This window comes from Scylla paramamosain, chromosome 21, assembly GCF_035594125.1.
Source record: "Scylla paramamosain isolate STU-SP2022 chromosome 21, ASM3559412v1, whole genome shotgun sequence".
Taxonomy (NCBI): domain Eukaryota; kingdom Metazoa; phylum Arthropoda; class Malacostraca; order Decapoda; family Portunidae; genus Scylla; species Scylla paramamosain.
The window spans coordinates 21,816,485-21,835,766 of NC_087171.1; the positions used below are offsets into that span (position 1 = coordinate 21,816,485).

The window sequence follows — 19,282 nt, forward strand, 5'->3', positions numbered from 1 at the left end:
GAAAAGTAAAGATATGATTATCATCTGAGATTTGCAGTAGCATGTCATTTAACTCATCAGTGACATGATACAAATGAAAAAAAAAAATAAATAAATAAAAAAATAAAATAATAATAATAACAATAAAGAAAATGCAACAAACTATGGAAATAACAAAATCATTCAACAATGAGGTAGATAAAGAAGGCATGAAGTTTCTTTATAAAGACTTGTGACATTCTATCCAAAGCTTTTGATATATCTAAGGGAACAAGAAAGGTTTCAAGAAAATCTTATAACTATAACCAAGATGCAAATGGAGATTTTCAATGTATCATCTTCACAAAATCAATACAAAAAAAAACTGATAAGACTGTGAACAGATAGATGTTAAAGAATCTTGTCATTGAAGAAAGGCTAAAAAAAAAATAGGAGTGAGGCAAGATTCCATTCTTGCTGCATCACTAATTGCATGGAATGAAATTGCAGCTAAATATCACTGGAATATGTATGAGCAACACTTAGGTCAACTGACCTTAGTTTTCTGATGATATTATACTTTAGGTCCTGTTGATGGCTGTTGTGCTGCACATAGAAGTGAAACCTCAAGAATTCAGGATCCAACCAAACTTCAGGCATTTGCAGGATTACTGGATGACAGTTCAGTCAGTTCATACTTAAGGTGAGACCTTCTGAGGTCTCCAAATGCTTCACCTATCTTGTAAGTGCAGTACAGAACAATGGTCGGTCCTGTCAGGAAGCCACTCAATGGACTGCCCCATTAATGACGACAAATCTTCATACTGCCTATGTTATATGAAAATAAAACTTCTGCAAATATATTTCAGAGAGGTTTCTACCTAATACTTACATCTAATATTTACATAATCTGGTATACATAATGAAAATAAGCTTCAATAAATTAACAATTTATTACTATAATATTTACATAATCTGATATACATAATGAAAATAAGCTTCAATAAATTAACAATTTATTACTATCTTGGAAAAAATAAGATAAATAATTTGTACTTTGATGTGACATTCCATTTTCTCTTGATCTTAGAGTTTGGGAATCTTACCTTTGGTGAATATAGCTAGTGTTCTCAAGGTAACTTTTCTGAAAGAGATAAAAATGGTGTGAAGACACATAAAAAAGTATTACTTAATACAATGTTGTTTTTTATTAACCAGACACATACATTAGACAGTACTCAAAATTTATGCCTTGAGTTACGTTAAGCAAACTGAAAAATAAAATTCCTTACCTTGCTATTTGAATAGGAAGTGCAGGAGGATACAAAATCAACAAGTGATATGGAGATGACTGCATCACATACACTTTGTAGCTGTCTGTGGAAACATACGACTCCAGGGGTACGTGGTCTGGATGTAACTGCAGATTGAAAAAGGGCATCAGAGAATATAAATCTACATAAAATATCTCCAAAAAAGCATCTCTAACAGGATCATCAATTTCATGTTGGAGATCTGAAGCTCCATATTTTTATATAAGAAACATAAAGTGCAGCTTCCGTTGCACCAAGGTGTTGGTTCAAACTTGTCACGTCCATGAAAAAAAAAATATATAAAAAATAAATAAATAAATAAATAAATAAATAAATATATATATATATATATATATATATATATATATATATATATATATATATATATATATATATATATATATATATATATATATATATATATATATATATAAAATGCTTCAACAATGGCAACTAACATTATTGGCAAATTGAAGAGGTAAAAATGAATTATCACTTACCCTTGAAGGAAAGTCATCAGGAGGCACAGCAGGTGGCTGTAGCAGTGGCCCAATAACACTCCGGTACACAGCCTCTAAAGCTGCCGATTTCTTTGCAGTATTTAATGGTGGAGATCTTGATTCTTCACTGAGATGAACACAACTTACACACTTCTTATGATCATAGTTTACTAAAAGCAGCCTGTGAAATAAAGGTACAATTTGAAAAGAGCAACAATACAATGAAACACCATTTTCATTTCATCAATTTAATAAATTTTGCAGTAAATAAGTTATAAGTCTGTGCATTGTATATAAAGCATGACAAACATTTCATGCATGGGCCTGTCATGGACACCACATAAATAATAACCAAGGTCTGAAATTCAAACAGGAAAAGGACAAATAGCTATTCCATTATTCCATTAATAATAATCTTGAAATTTTGGGGACTAGCTATTATTTTGATTATTATTATTATTATTATTATAAAAATCCAATATTTCAAGTTTCCTACTTATTATTTCTCGCATGGTTTTAAATTATATATATATATATATATATATATATATATATATATATATATATATATATATATATATATATATATATATATATAATTCTAACAACTGCACCACTGTTTTTCTTGCCAAAGTTTTCAGTGTTGATGAAAAGGAGTGAAAAACAGTGGTGCAGTTGTTAGAATTATGTATGTATGTATGTATGTATGTGTATGTATATATATATATATATATATATATATATATATATATATATATATATATATATATATATATATATATATATATATATAGTTCTATCAACTGCACCACTGTTTTTCATTCCTTTTCATCAACGCTGAAAACTTTGGCAAGAAAAAGCCTTTACTTTAGAGGGGAAAATCATAATTTACTTTAAGTTTCTCACCAAACTAAAACTTCCCTTTAATACCGCTCCCTGAGATATTGTGCAAAAAGACATACCTCTACTTACCCTATTACTGAATGATCAATCTGTGAAAGCAGGCCTGGTGCAATATTCCAAGGCAGCAGTGTTGTTATGGACTCCAGGACCTGATACACTGGTGCCCAGGAGGATGATGCCAAACGTATAATTTCAGTGAGTGTTGGCGTGGGGCCACACAGTGTAATTGCGTATACGTGTCCAGTTAACTTTACTACCAGCATCCGAAATGGTACCTGAAATACAATCAAAGTAGATTCTACACTGGTTTATTCAGCCATTTGGCATAAATCTCATTATCTATCTGCAATTATTGTCCAAATGCCAATATTCCAAAATACCATGAGTAGTTTTGCAGCTTGCTAACAAAAGTATGTGGAAGATGTGTGAAAATTATCAATTATAAATGCTGTTTTAAAAATTATTGTAAAATTCAATGATTTCTAAAATATAAGAGCTCAATCTATGCCAGGACATAAAAAAAAAACATTAAAATACTACAGAAAAAGAACATATACATGCATACAACCATATCATAACTTACATTGGGGCTCTTGTCGGGCAGATATATAGGTAAATCTCTTGCCACAGTAAAAGTATTGGTAGCAACTAGCAGTGGGAGAAGAACCAGCTCCATGTGAGACAATGACCAGAAGCTGCGAGTGCCAGACACCACTTGGCCATTCATCATCACACAAGCACAGGATGAATCCACACCTTCAGCATATTTTTCAAGCTCACTCTGGTCAAGATTGGGAAAAGTTAATATTGTAGTCTATAATATTAGTCCTTTTCTTTATGTAAGAGGGGCACTGGCCAAGGGCTACAAAAAGAGGAAAAAAAGAAGCCCACTGACAGTGCCAGTCCCAAAAGAAAGGTCAAAAGGATCATAAAAAAAATTGGAGTGAAACTTCATCTCTTGAAAGTGTTCAAGTCATAGAAAGAAATACAGAAGCAGGCAGGGAATTGTTGAGTTCCTTGAGTACATAATAATAGATGTACATAATCTCAAGATGGTTCATTATTTCCAGTAATGAATTACAACTGGCCTAAACTGTCTGACATTCCTTTAAATCCTTTTCATGTTTATGGCATAAGACTTGTTTGCACTGTTTTCCTAGAGTGGTTTCTTCAGCATTAGAGGTTATGGATGCTTTCAGAAATATCAATCAAACATAGTTACAAGACAATGTAAAACTGGTAATATCAATAACAAAACACAGAGAGATGGAAGCTCTACAACGACAGCTGTCCCTTGACATTATGAAATGCTCCTGGAAAAAGGAGAGACATCAGACACGGAGATAGTAAATACTGATGTCATTACTTTTATGAATGCAAAAGAACATGATATATATTGAAAACCAGGAATGTAATCCTCCAAATAATGCCATATATAATATTGGTGATACAAAAAGACCATAAATGTTCAAGGAAAGAGGATTCACTATTACCTGAAGGATGTGCTGATCTGGTGGTATAACACACTCTGCACATCCTGTGAGGTGAGAAAAGCCAAGGTTGTCACTGGAGTTTACTGCTCGTGACAGCAATTTGTCTAGCAGCAGGTAACTAGGCTGGAAAGAGAAAGGTTATGGCATTTACTTCATGCTCATATCCTGAATGATTGAAGACTTCAAACAGATGTGTCCAATATGCTACAGAATATTTACTTTACTGAACAGCAAATGAGACAATAAAGTGACACAACCACAAGTACAACGATTGCTTCTAAGCCACAAAGTAGTTCACAAGTAGTTCACAAATGTATATCAATAGCAATTACCCACTCAAAAAATTTAGAACTAATATATATAGTGAGCATTCTTTTACTGAACCAAATGAGGCTACTGAAAACATCATAAATTTACTAACACACAACATGCACATACCATACTGACTGCATAAGGTATTGACACAGAAGCATCCTTTGTCTTATCAGCAAAGTACTTTGCACATGTGTGTGTGTGTGTGTGTGTGTGTGTGTGTGTGTGTGTTAAGGATAATATAAAAAACAATGCATACATTATTACCTGCTAAATACCAAGACATGATCTAAGAGATGCTAAACATACCCTGATATCTCTCTTGAGTCTTTCAATATTGGTTCCTGAGGTAAGGTTGTCCAGGCCAAGCAGCAGGACGAGGGAAGCAAACATAAGGTCCAACAGTCTACTGTCACAGCTGTCTGCAACAACTTCACTTCCTCGTATCAAAACCAAACGAATGCTGGGGACAAAAATATATTCATACATTAAAAACAAGAGTAATGGAATGTAATCTAAAGTAATCATCAACAAAGAAGAAAGAGAATGGAATCTTTTGGTCATCATTTCATTAGTGTCTGGTTTTCACTCCATTCACTCCTTTCTCTGAGGTCACCTCCTACATGCAAGGCTGTTTACATTATTCAAACACTATACATGTGTGTGTCCTTTATTAACAGGAAAGGTGTCAGGTCTTTGATATCCTCAAGACTATAATTGCCACTCAACACCAATGATATTACATTAAGCTATATCTGAGAAGACAAGACATTCATGACCAATAACTATGGCAAAAAAGAGATGCCTCTGCCTCCTTTACTATAATTTTGTAGTTACAGTCAGAAGTTTGTTTGTATGCCACACTCTTTTCCACTATTCCCAATCCCGACACCTCAGATCTGGTGACAACCTTCGTGGGAAACCTGACAACTGATTGACTGTAAGGATACCTGTGGACTTCAGACTGAAGGAAAAATACAACACAGAGGAAATGAATGAATGGTTACTTAACTTTTGAACCTGATTGTACCTCACCTGTCATGGTAGGTCCTCCAGGTAAAGCTTGCATTTTTGGTTCTTGTAGAGCAAAGAGTGACTCCATGTGATTCACCAAATACATGAACACCATTCAAGGATCCAATAAGGGCATAAGCTGGCTGGAACAAGAAAATTAAAGTGTAAGTTTTTAAGTCCACTCCTACACTGATGATACCATCCTGCACTTTTCCACGTCTTTTCATAGACGTCCAACCCTTCAGGAGGTAAACATATCATGCAGGGAAGCCACAGAACGCTTGACTTCTGATCTTTCTAAAATTTCTGATTGGGGCAGAGCAAACTTGGTATTGTTCAATGCCTCAAAAACTCAATTCCTCCATCTATCAACTCGACACAACCTTCCAGACAACTATCCCCTCTTCTTCAATGACACTGAACTGTTTCCCTCTTCTACACTGAACATCCTCGGTCTGTCCTTTACTTATAATCTGAACTGGAAACTTCACATCTCATCTCTAGCTAAAACAGCTTCTATGAAGTTAGGCGTTCTGAGACGACTCCGCCAGTTTTTCTCACCCCCCAGCTGCTAACTCTGTACAAGGCCCTTATCCGGCCATGTATGGAGTATGCTTCACATGTCTTGGGGGGGTTCCACTCATACTGCTCTTCTAGACAGCGTGGAATCAAAAGCTTTTCGTCTCATCAACTCCTCTCCTCTAACTGACTGTCTTCAGCCTCTCTCTCACCGCCACAATGTTGCATATCTAGCTGTCTTCTACCGCTATTTTCATGCTAACTGCTCTTCTGATCTTGCTAACTGCATGCCTCCCCTCCTTCCGCGGCCTCGCTGCACAAGACTTTCTTCTTTCTCTCACTCCTATTCTGTCCACCTTTCTAACGCAAAAGTTAACCAGTATTCTCAATCATTCATCCCTTTCTCTAGTAAACTCTGGAACTCCCTGCCTGCTTCTGTATTTCCCCTTTCCTATGACTTGAATTCCTTCAAGAGGGAGGTTTCAAGACACTTATTCATCAATTTTTGACCACTGCTTTGACCCTTTTATGGGACTGGCATTTCAGTGGGCATATTTTTTTTATTGGATTTTTGTTGCCCTTGGCCAGTGTCCTTCCTACATAATAAAAAAATAAAAAAAATACTTCAGTTATATGTAGTGCTTGCATTGTTCTGAATTTGAGCTTATCAGTTACTATATGTAAAATGGGGAATATAATTTTGCACAACTGTACACTCACACCTACTAGTTCCTATTTCATCAGTGTAGGAGTGAATAAGACAAGAAGTTTGGTTTAGAAGATCACTGATGAATAATAAAGAGAATGGGTGACAGGACCGAACCCTGAGGAACACCACTGTTAATAGACTTAGGAGAACTGTAACTGTCTACTGCAGCAGCAACAGAATGGTCAAAGTCAAGGTTTCTGAGCATGTTAATGAGTTCAGAACCTCACTGATTTAAGATGTGCCGCAGATGCTCTGGGGTTCAAGAGTTTGGATTCTTTCAGTTCCCCTGCCACCTTACCCAGTCAGACTGAGATTATATTAGAGATCTCAGGAGCCAAGTATTCTGTAATATTAGGTTAGGTTAGAGTCCTTAAGTGGGGGTGTCCAGGGAGAGGTGAGGCCCCCCCGCCCTCTGAAGCTAATTTAGGTTACGTTAGAGTCCTGAAGGGAGGATCTCGGGAGAGGTGAATCCCCCCCTAGCTAGTTTAGGTTAGGTTAGAGTCCTTAAGGGGGTGTCCAGGGAAAGGTGCATATATAATCCCAACTTGTTTTTTCTCCTTTGAATCCACTTGACCAACACATACCAATTCCTCTCTCTAATTGTATCATTTACTTTTCCCGTGACATTTTTCCCCTCACAATCCTTGGTGTCCACATTAAGCAACACCAGGAATATCTCATTAATACAATATAATCAATCACTGGTAAATCATTCCACAATGACAGGTAGTACATTGGCCAGTATTCTGAATCGCTTTCCTCTCTCACCACAATATTCAAGGGCAAGAGATGATTAGCCGTGGTCTCAACTGTTTGTTATATTAATAAAATAGAAATCTTGTCAATCTTTCACTGGAACCATAAAGAAACACACATGAAAACCCGTGTCACTTCAACTAGTAGTGGAGGTACGGAGCAATGCCTCAAATTATGTGAGGATATGAATAACCCCTCTACATCTCTCCTGCCATTCCGTTCTGCCCTGAAAACATGCTGCATTGATTATGTGGATATCCATAGTATTATCTCACTACTCACCGGCTTTCCAGGGCCAGCATGCCTCACAAATAAAGGCACTCCGCTGGACGCCGCCAAACCCACCAGTGTACATGCCGCCATGCTCGAATCGTCACACGGCGCGGCTTTCAAGTGAGTCCAGCGTGCCAGATTGTTTTGGCCATATTATCGTACTACACAGGTTGAAATTATTGTACTTCTGGTAAAATTATCGTACATATTTAATTATTCTAAATATTATGCAAAACTGCCACTTTCCAAATACGGAATTTAGGTTATATATATATATATATATATATATATATATATATATATATATATATATATATATATATATATAGAGAGAGAGAGAGAGAGAGAGAGAGAGAGAGAGAGAGAGAGAGAGAGAGAGAGAGAGAGAGAGAGAGAGAGAGAGAGAGAGTGTGTGTGTGTGATGAAAAAAAACAACAACAATGCCCTTAACAAACAAAACACTTTCCTAAATACATATCATTAATAATTGGAGGAAAACTACAGGACACTTCGTTAAGTTGTTTACTTACTATATAGATTACTGGTCTTGTTCTTTTATATATACATCCGGTACGTCGTCAGCAGCCCCGTCACTCTCTTCAATGGAGGAATATAGCACTCTTGATGTCATGTTTTTTTTTTTTATCATCGACTTTGATGGCTTGAAGGTCGTACAGTCACTGCCAACTGGATGTGGAAGCAACACACTGCTTCGCTAGGATGATGTCTCTTACGGTTTCTGTTTTTAGCTTATTTCTGTCTTTTGTTGTCACACGGTTTACACTAGAGAAGCAGCACTCACAGTCAGCATTAGCTTGAGGCAAAGAAAGACATCCTAGTGAAAAGTCTGAAACAAGCTTAAACTTGGGGTTTCCATCACTATCCTCCAGAGTTTTTATGGCACACCAAAATTTATCAGGCTGGTTGTAATTGCTTTTGTCCACTTTTTTCGCCATGTTGGTAATGGATTCAGGCAAATCTTCTACGGCAAACCTCCTCCACTCATCGTCCAGTTGCTGGAGGGTAGAATCATCCTGGGCAATGATTCGGGGAAGGTGTGTCGCGAGGGGCACCAAACTGTGCTCTTGCACTTTGCCCTGGATGCCTAGAACACTGGCTGGCTCCAGCATATGCATTCTTGAAAGGACTTCATCTCCGAAATTAAATCTCTTCCTGATCTGTTCTGCTGCTACTATCCAAAATAATCTGCAGTGGAAGCGAAACTCAGACATTTCCTTTTTTTGCTTGCTTAATTCTGGATTGTCTGTTATTGTTTTTAAGACAGATGCACCCAAATACACCTGCTCTAGCATCAGGAACTCACGTTGATATCTTGGATCAACTTTTGAAAGCATGGTTTTCACAATGTATCGTTCATGTACATCAGTAGCAATTCTTTGTATAAATTACATACTTGCAATTCAGTTATGACCACCCTCACTTTAAGATAAAAGGTTCAGCTGAGTAAACTTTGGTAATGCTGAAGAAAGGAAGCAATAGTAAAGTCTGGTAAATGGATTGTGCAGTTGTTCATAAGCACTTCTAACTGTGCTACCACGAGTTTTCGTCTGTTGAAAATTTAATTTCAGTAAAGAACATCTGAAGAGGGCCCCACTGCTCAAGCATCCTTTTCACAACAGCCGTGTAGGAAAGCCAGCTCGTTCTAGATGGCAATCCTAAGCTTTTGAGCCCCAGCAAACTCTTGAAATTCTACAAATTGTGCCAATCATTTTGAAGAGTTCCTGAATGTGTTGTGGACATCATGAGCTAGTTGTTCAATAGCATCAGGTAATTGATTGCATGCTTCAGAGGCACATATATGGGCAGAATGGCACACACATCTCATAATAATAAATCATCATATATATAATAATATCACCCGACAGACACAAGGGCTTCATTATATTTATAGTCCTATAGTCTTTTAGTGTAAACATCATCATCGCGCCGCCTCACAAAACCTCCACCATCTCAACGCCACGTCTCCTCAACATCATCTTTTATTTTCCTTCTATCAGTATCTTCTCTCATTCCTTTCATACCATGAAGCCTCAGGTGACAATATCTTCTCCACCAGAGGAACGAACCACTCTTACAGACATCCTTGCTCCCGCTTCTCTCTCTCTCTCTCCACCCACCCACACACTGAAGGAAAATTAGAGTAACTATATAAATACGTATTAATAGTTCTAGTGAGTTGTATGAATTTTGATAGGCTTACCTCTAAATGGAGTTTCAGCTCATCATACTAATGCAGGATCCTTGCTAGACATGGTACAATAGCCGGCCATCGCGTCTCTGACAACCTCAGCAACTTGAGTGGTTGTTTTCCTACATTGATGGCCGAGTAGGGTTCTGCATATTTTTGTTGATGCGTGCTGTGCAAAAAAAAATTGTATATCTCTGACACCATGAATTCAAGGTGAGAAGGCAACGCTCGCATAGCATATGACGTACATAACTGCAATGAGTGGCAGATGCACTTGATGTGCATCACATTTTGATTTATTACACGAAATCTTGATATGACGGCCCCGCACGTGGTGTTGCACCCGTCCGTTGTTAAACCAATGCATTTTTTGACATCCAGTTTTGCATGATTTTCTGAGAAGTCCAGTAAAGATGTTGTGACCACCTCAGCTGTGCCTTTTTCCAGTTCCACCAAACCCAGATACGAAGTAATATTTTTTTTTCTTCGTGTAGCTTTGATAGCGAACAACAACACACAATTTCTTTGTGGTGATGTCTGTTTTCACCAATTATCAGCGAGTAATGACCATCATATATATATATATATATATATATATATATATATATATATATATATATATATATATATATATATATATATATGTTTATTTATTTTTATATTTATATTTATATATATATATATATATATATATATATATATATATATATATATATATATATATATATATATATATATATATATATATATATATATATATATATATATATATATATATATATATATTCCTAATTCATTCACATTCATTCCTAATTCACATCACCCTTAATTAAACCACTCCTAACTGACCCCATTCCTAGACTTCCCCACATCATATATATATATATATATATATATATATATATATATATATATATATATATATATATATATATATATATATATATATATATATATATATATATATATATATATATATATATATATATATATATATATATATCATCTTTGAGTTTTATTATATATATATATATATATATATATATATATATATATATATATATATATATATATATATATATATATATATATATATATATATATATATATATATATATATATTCATCATCTTTGAGTTTTGTTATTTTATATATATATATATATATATATATATATATATATATATATATATATATATATATATATATATATATATATATATATATATATATATATATATATATATATATATATATATATATATATATATATATATATATATATATATATATATATATATATATATATATATATATATATATATATATATATATATATATATATATATATATATATATATATATATATATATATATATATATATATATATATATATATATATATATATATATATATATATATATATATATATATATATATATATATATATATATATATATATATATATATATATATATATATATATATATATATATATATATATATATATATATATATATATATATATATATATATATATATATATATATATATATATATATATATATATATATATATATATATATATATATATATATATATATATATATATATATATATATATATATATATATATATATATATATATATATATATATATATATATATATATATATATATATATATATATATATATATATATATATATATATATATATATATATATATATATATATATATATATATATATATATATATATATATATATATATATATATATATATATATATATATATATATATATATATATATATATATATATATTTACATATATTTACATATATATATATATATATATATATATATATATATATATATATATATATATATATATATATATATATATATATATATATATTATATATATTATATATATTTATATATATATAGCCTCCTCAGAGTATCTTTGTGATTTAAATTAGATTCTTAAGGGTCTGTGCCATTTACCTATGAATTTCCCTACTCTGTGATGAGATGGGTGTGTGTGAGTGAGTGGGTGATGAGGTGTGTGAGTGACTGGGTGAGTGGGTGATGGGATGGGTGACAGTGAGCAGACTGGATGTGTGACTGATAGACTGACTGGATGGATGGTCAAGTTGCACAGATTGGATGAACAGACACACTCACTAACCTAAAGTGAAAAATAAATAAATAAAATATATATTACACAGTCCTTCACCCATGTAGTCTCTCTCTCTCTCTCTCTCTCTCTCTCTCTCTCTCTCTCTCTATGGCTCCTGGTCCCCCCTTTCTTTCAAGCAAGGTATTATTCGCTCACAGGCGAGGGTGTCATGAGGCGCCACCTCACTCATTGTTGCCAGGTTGAGAGGTTGTGCAGAAATTTACTAAACCAGTGCGTAAGGTAACCAATATATCCAAAATTCATACCCTCTTCAGTGATAATTAACTACAAAAAATAAACCAATAAACCAAAAAATAAACCAAAACATAAAATAGTGAAGACTAAATAAAAAAAAACAAGAAAAAAACACAAAATAAATAAAAAGCAACCAAAAAATTTAATAAAAGTCAATTCCTTAAAAGAACCATTTCAAACAAAAAATCCCAAATATACGTAAACCAAAACGCAAAAACAATTACGTAAACCCAAAACATTATATGTACGTAAACCCAAGAAATTGTATATACGCAAATGGAAAAAAATACGCACATCCGCAAACCAAAAAAAAAAATCCGTAAATCCTAAACCAAAAAAATCTGTAAAAAAAAAAAAATCTGTAAAAGCAAAATACGTAAAACTCCCAAAAAAATACGTAAAACCAAAAAAATACGTAAAATAAAAAATATACGTAAAATCCAAAAAAAATCCGCGGAAGTAAAAAAAATCCGTAAAAAGAAAAGAATCCATGAAACTCCAAAAATCTATAAAATCTAAAGCAATCCGTAAAATCAGAAAAATATCCATAAAACCCAAATATCCAAAAAATCCGAAAAATATCCATAGAAAACGAAAAATATCCATAAAACCCGAAAAATATCTGTAAAACCATAAAAAATCTATAAAACCAAAAAAATCAAACCAAAAAAATAAGAAAAAAAAAAAAAAAAAAATCCGTAACAAAAAAAAATCCTTAAAACCAAACAAATATCCGGAAAAAAAATATTCGTGAACCCAAAAAAATCGTTAAATCGTAAAACTAAAATAAATAACCATAAAACCAAAAAAAAAATATTCATAAAACCAAAAAATATCCGTAAAGATAAGAAAAAATATTCGTGAATCCAAAAAAATCGTAAAATCATAAAACTAAAACAAATAATCGTAACCAAAACCAATAAACCATAAAAAATCTATAAACCAAAAAAATCAAACCAAAAAAATAAGAAAAAAAAAAAAAAATCCGTAACCAAAAAAAATCCTTAAAACCAAACAAATATCCGGAAAAAAAATATTCGTGAACCCAAAAAAATCATAAAATCGTAAAACTAAAATAAATAACCATAAAACCAAAAAAAATATTCATAAAACCAAAAAAATATCCGTAAAGATAAGAAAAAATATTCGTGAATCCAAAAAAATCGTAAAATCATAAAACTAAAACAAATAATCGTAACCAAAAAAAAATATTCATAAAACCAAAAAAATATCCGTAAAGTTAAAAAAATATTCGTGAATCCAAAAAAAATCGTAAAATTGTAAAACTAAAATAATCATAATAATAATAATAATAATATAATAATAATAATAATAATAATAATAATAATAGTAATAAAATTATTCACAGAACCAAGAAAATATTCACAAAACCAAAAGAAATATTTAAAAAATGAGAAAATATATATACTTGTAAAAGCAAGCCACCAAAAAAAAAAAAAAAAATACATAGGACACCAAAAGTACAATAATGACACCAAAAGTACATTTGTAATACTAAAAATACACAGCTGATACCAAAAAATAAACAAACATTCATAAAACCAAACAAATACATACAAATAAAAAATAAAAACTTTGAAAGACCCCAGATAATAAAACTAGAATGGGTATTGATGCAGGGAAAAAAGTGTGAAATACTGGTAAAAACAGACAAAACCACACGCCACAAACACTGACCACAGCAACGAATGAATAAACATGAATATCAAGTTAACGTAAATATAACTAAATTTAGTACAAAAAGAGAAAATAATTACCGTAATGGAAGCTTCCTGACGGTCACTCCCACCACGGCCCCACGAGGGAACGACCGGGCCCGCTGCTGTCCACCCAGGTCCCCCCACCAGAACTAAAGAAAGGGGAAGGAACTGGGCACACAAGGTGCATTAGACATGCATGGCCTAGCAGGTAAAATAGCTAAATATATAAAAATCCTAAGTCAGAATACAGATCGCTAGGACTTACAGATGTACACACATGGCATACACCTGTGCATCCAAGAGAGCTGCAAGAGCTGACATTACATTGCTAAATCCTGAGTTAAAAACTGTCACAACATGCAGGTGTACACTCTAGGCATACACCTGCACATCACAACAGCTGCAAAAGCTAAATATATCATATCAAATCCTAGGCTATGTATATATAACATATATATTACATATATTAAAAAAATATACATATATATAGGTATATATATACAGATTTATAAATTATATAAAAATCCTAGCAATGTATATATAACATATATATTACATATATTAAAAAAATATACATATATATAGGTATATATATACAGATTTATAAATCATATAAAAATCCTAGCAATGTATATATAACATATATATTACATATATTGAAAAAATATACATATATATAGGTATATATATACAGCTTTATAAATTATATAATCACCTAATGGAAAATGTAAATATATATAAACATGATATATATATATACACAAGTTATCTAACCCAACTAAAGCAAAATGCATATATATATAAGTATTATAAATAATACATATATATACACACACATACATTTATTAATAATTATCTAACCCCCCGCCGGCCGGGTTGCCAACCCGACCGGCCCGCTGCCGCTGGAACATCTTCTTTCTGGGAGAGAAAAGGAAAAAAGGCGCACACTAGGTGCAGATTATGCATCCTAACATAAATGTAGCTAAGACATACATGAAATGAAATAAATATATATATCATCAATCCTATCCTAAACCAAGCCGATCGGCTGACCAGGCCGACCGGCTTACCTGTTGCTGCTACTACTGCAATCGCGCCTTCGCTGCCATCGCGCCTTCCTTCTCCGTCCCCCCTCGCGCCTGCCACACGCTAGCTGGGAGAGAGAAGAAAAATGCGCACAGCGGCGCGACATGCCTAACGGGTTAAGGTAGCTAAGACATAAATAATTGATACACACATCAGATATACGTCTTAAGGACGTATATCAAAATATATGCATCAAAAAAAATATATGGATCACTATATATATGCATATATCCGGAAATATATACATATACATTACGCGATCCTACCAAAAAAAAAATATATGGATCACTATATATATGCATATATCCGGAAATATATACATATACATTACGCGATCCTACCAAAAAAAAATATATGGATCACTATATATATGCATATATCCGGAAATATATACATATACATTACGCGATCCTACCAAAAAAAAATCATACCTGCCAGTCGGATGGCTAGTCCGACTGGCTTATCTGCGGCGTCATCTTCTTCTTCTGCAACCAGGAACCCGGAACATCTTCTTTCTGGGAGAGAAAAGGGAAAAAAGTGCACCCGAAGGTGCATTATACATCCTAACAGGCATGTAGCTAAGACATATATATATATATATAAAAAAAAAATATATATATCACACCTAATCTAAACCTGACCGGTCGAGTGGTCAACTCGACCGGTGTACCTTATACCTGTGGCTCCCGCGTTGCCGCAGCAAGTGGAAACAGACAGCAGACCACAGCCGTCCTCCCATGGCAGCCTGGAAGAAAAGGACCCGTTGAGAAAACATGGCTATGCATGCATTGCCTATAAAGAAAAGGCTGCCATCAGTCTGAGTAACAGAAGACAACCTTGCCTATCCTGACCAGATGGCCTCACCATGACCATCAAGGCAACAATTCACACCAAAAAAAAAAACCCTGGCAACAATAACACTGCCAGAGGGCAAACCTCCCGCGTCAGAGGAAGCATTACAACAACAACAGTTAAAACACAAACAACACATTTATTTCATTGCCTGCTGTTGCTTCATAGATACATTTACATTAAAGAGACCTAGATGACTGAAGCAGAAGTCTTCACTCTTGGCTGAGGGTGAAATGTTCCTCTTCTCTCTTGTGGACACCTGTGGGAACCCTTACCAAAAAAAAAAAAAAAAACAGCATTATTAAGACACACACCAAAAAAAATAATATGAAGCAGAAGTCTTCATTCTTGGCTGAGGGTGAAATGTTCCTCTTCTCTCTTGCGGACACCTGTGGGAACCCTTACCAAAAAAAAAAAAAACAGCATTATTAAGACACACACCAAAAAAAATAATATGAAGCAGAAGTCTTCATTCTTGACTGAGGGTGAAATGTTCCTCTTCTCTCTTGTGGACACCTGTGGGAACCCTTACCAAACAAAACAAAGCAGTATTAAGCCACCCACCAAAAAAAATATTAACAAAACTGCGAAATGTAACATTAATAAACTTAATATATAAATAAAACATGCAATTTATCAATAAATTTGCAAAAAAAATTATTTTCCCTCCCACCAAAAAAATAATTAAATAAAACATCAAATAAGCTGTATAAGAAAATAATAAATATTTATGTTAGTATATTTGTTATTATGTTAGTATATTTGTTAGAGCCAGTAGTAGGAAATTATTACCACCACCACCACCACCACCACACTAACTACATTCTACTACTATTACCACCACCACCACCACCACCACCACCACCTCCACCACCACCCTAACTACATTCATTGTTTCTATAATGCGCTGTATATTGATAAACTACTACTACTACTACTACCACCACTACCACCACCACCACTACAGGATTCATTCTTCTGTGGTGTCTTGTATATTTCTTGCATTGCAAACACACTTCTGAAAAGAGAACACACACACACACACACACACAAATAAAATAATAATATAATAATCTAGCACTCTTAATAATAATTATCTAGCTATCTTAAATCTCACTCTTAATCTCAGTCTTACTAATAATTATCTATCTCTGTATATATCCATCTATCTAACACTCTTAATAATAATTATCTATCTTAATCTCACTCTTACTAATAATTATCTATCTCTGTATCTATCTATCTCTTTATCTCTTTAATTTGCCGGTAACCAAGATTATTTGCAGCACATTCCAGGATGGTGTGGGCCTGTTTCTGCTCCATCACCTTCCTTCACTGTTCCTCACCATCACCTTCCTTCCAAGGTATCTGCAAATAACAGGGAAAATTAGAAGAGTTGGTCATATTTCCTCCACCCACCCTGCCCTTCCTTATATATATATATATATATATATATATATATATATATATATATATATATATATATATATATATATATATATATATATATATATATATATATATATATATATATATATTTTTTTTTTTTTTTTTTTATGTAGGAGTGACACTGGCCAAGGGCAACAAAAATCTAATAAAAAAAAAATGCCCACTGAAATGCCAGTCCCATAAAAGGGTCAAAGCAGTGGTCAAAAATTGGTGGATAAGTGTCTTGAAACCTCCCTCTTGAAGGAATTCAAGTTGTAGGAAGGTAGAAATACAGAAGCAGGCAGGGAGTTCCTGAGTTTACCAGAGAAAGGGATGAATGACTGAGAATACTGGTTAACTCTTGCATTAGAGAGGTGGACAGAATAGGGGTGAGAGAAAGAAGAAAGTCTTGTGCAGCGAGACCGCGGAAGGAGGGGAGGCATGCAGTTAGCAAGATCAGAAGAGCAGTTAGCATGAAAATAGCGGTAGAAGACAGCTAGATATGCAACATTGCGGTGGTGAGAGAGAGGCTGAAGACAGTCAGTTAGAGGAGAGGAGAGGAGTTGATGAGACGAAAAGCTTTTGATTCCACCCTGTCTAGAAGAGCAGTATGAGTGGAACCCCCACAGTGGAAGCCACAGGATGCCTGACTTCTGATCTTTCTAAAATTTCTGATTGGGGCAGAGCAAACTTGGTATTGTTTAATGCCTCAAAAACTCAATTCTCCATCTATCAACTCAACACAACCTTCCAGACAACTATCCCCTCTTCTTCAATGACACTCAACTGTCCCCCTCTTCCACACTGAACATCCTCGGTCTGTCCTTTACTTATAATCTGAACAGGAAACTTCACATCTCATCTCTAGCTAAAACAGCTTCTATGAAGTTAGGCATTCTGAGATATCTCTGCCAGTTTTTCTCACCCCCCCCCCCAGCTGCTAACTCTGTACAAGGGCCTTTTTTTTTTTATGTAGGAGTGACACTGGCAAAGGGCAACAAAAATCCAATAAAAAATATGCCCACTGAAACGTCAGTCCCATAAAAGGGTCAAAGCAGTGGTCAAAAATTGATGAATAAGTGTCTTGAAACCTCCCTCTTGAAGGAATTCAAGTCATAGGAAGGTGGAAATACAGAAGCAGGCAGGGACTTCCAGAGTTTACCAGTATATATATATATATATGTATATATACATATATATATATATATACATATATATATATATATATATATATATATATATATATATATATATATATATATATATATATATATATATATATATATATACATATATATATATATATATATATATATATATATATATATATATATATATATATATATATATATATATATATATATATATATACATATATATATATATATATATATATATATATATATACATATATATATATATATATATATATATATATATATATACATATATATATATATATATATATATATATATATATATATATATACATATATATATATATATATATATATATATATATATATATACATATATATATATATATATATATATATATATATATATATATATATATATATATATATATATATATATATATATATATATATATATATATATATTATTATATTATATATATATTATATTATATATATATATATATATATATATATATATATATATATATATATATATATATATATATATATATATATATATGTATATATATATATATATATATATATATATATATATATATATATATATATATATATATATATATATATATATATATATAT

The 19,282-nt window shown here is 32.5% G+C and overlaps 1 protein-coding gene across 3 annotated transcripts; it reads right to left on the minus strand.

Annotated features, from left to right (window-relative positions):
• Nucleotides 1-396: 396 nt before the first annotated feature.
• Nucleotides 397-7,886, minus strand: LOC135111249 (protein fuzzy homolog). 3 transcript variants are annotated; one of them, XM_064024424.1, is made up of 10 exons: nt 7,760-7,846; nt 5,515-5,632; nt 4,789-4,942; nt 4,168-4,290; nt 3,258-3,455; nt 2,744-2,949; nt 1,772-1,952; nt 1,251-1,378; nt 1,065-1,102; nt 397-786 (listed from the first exon to the last, which is right to left on the minus strand). In XM_064024424.1, the coding sequence occupies exons 1-10, from the start codon at nt 7,830-7,832 to the stop codon at nt 761-763; spliced, it is 1,245 nt and encodes a 414-aa protein (XP_063880494.1). In that variant the 5' UTR covers nt 7,833-7,846; the 3' UTR covers nt 397-760. The 3 variants fall into 3 exon arrangements, with proteins under 3 accessions (XP_063880494.1, XP_063880491.1, XP_063880492.1); XM_064024421.1 differs by having other exon boundaries at nt 398-786; nt 5,515-5,636; nt 7,760-7,886; XM_064024422.1 differs by lacking the exon at nt 397-786 and having other exon boundaries at nt 897-1,102; nt 5,515-5,636; nt 7,760-7,886.
• Between the last annotated feature and the right edge of the window lie 11,396 nt (nt 7,887-19,282).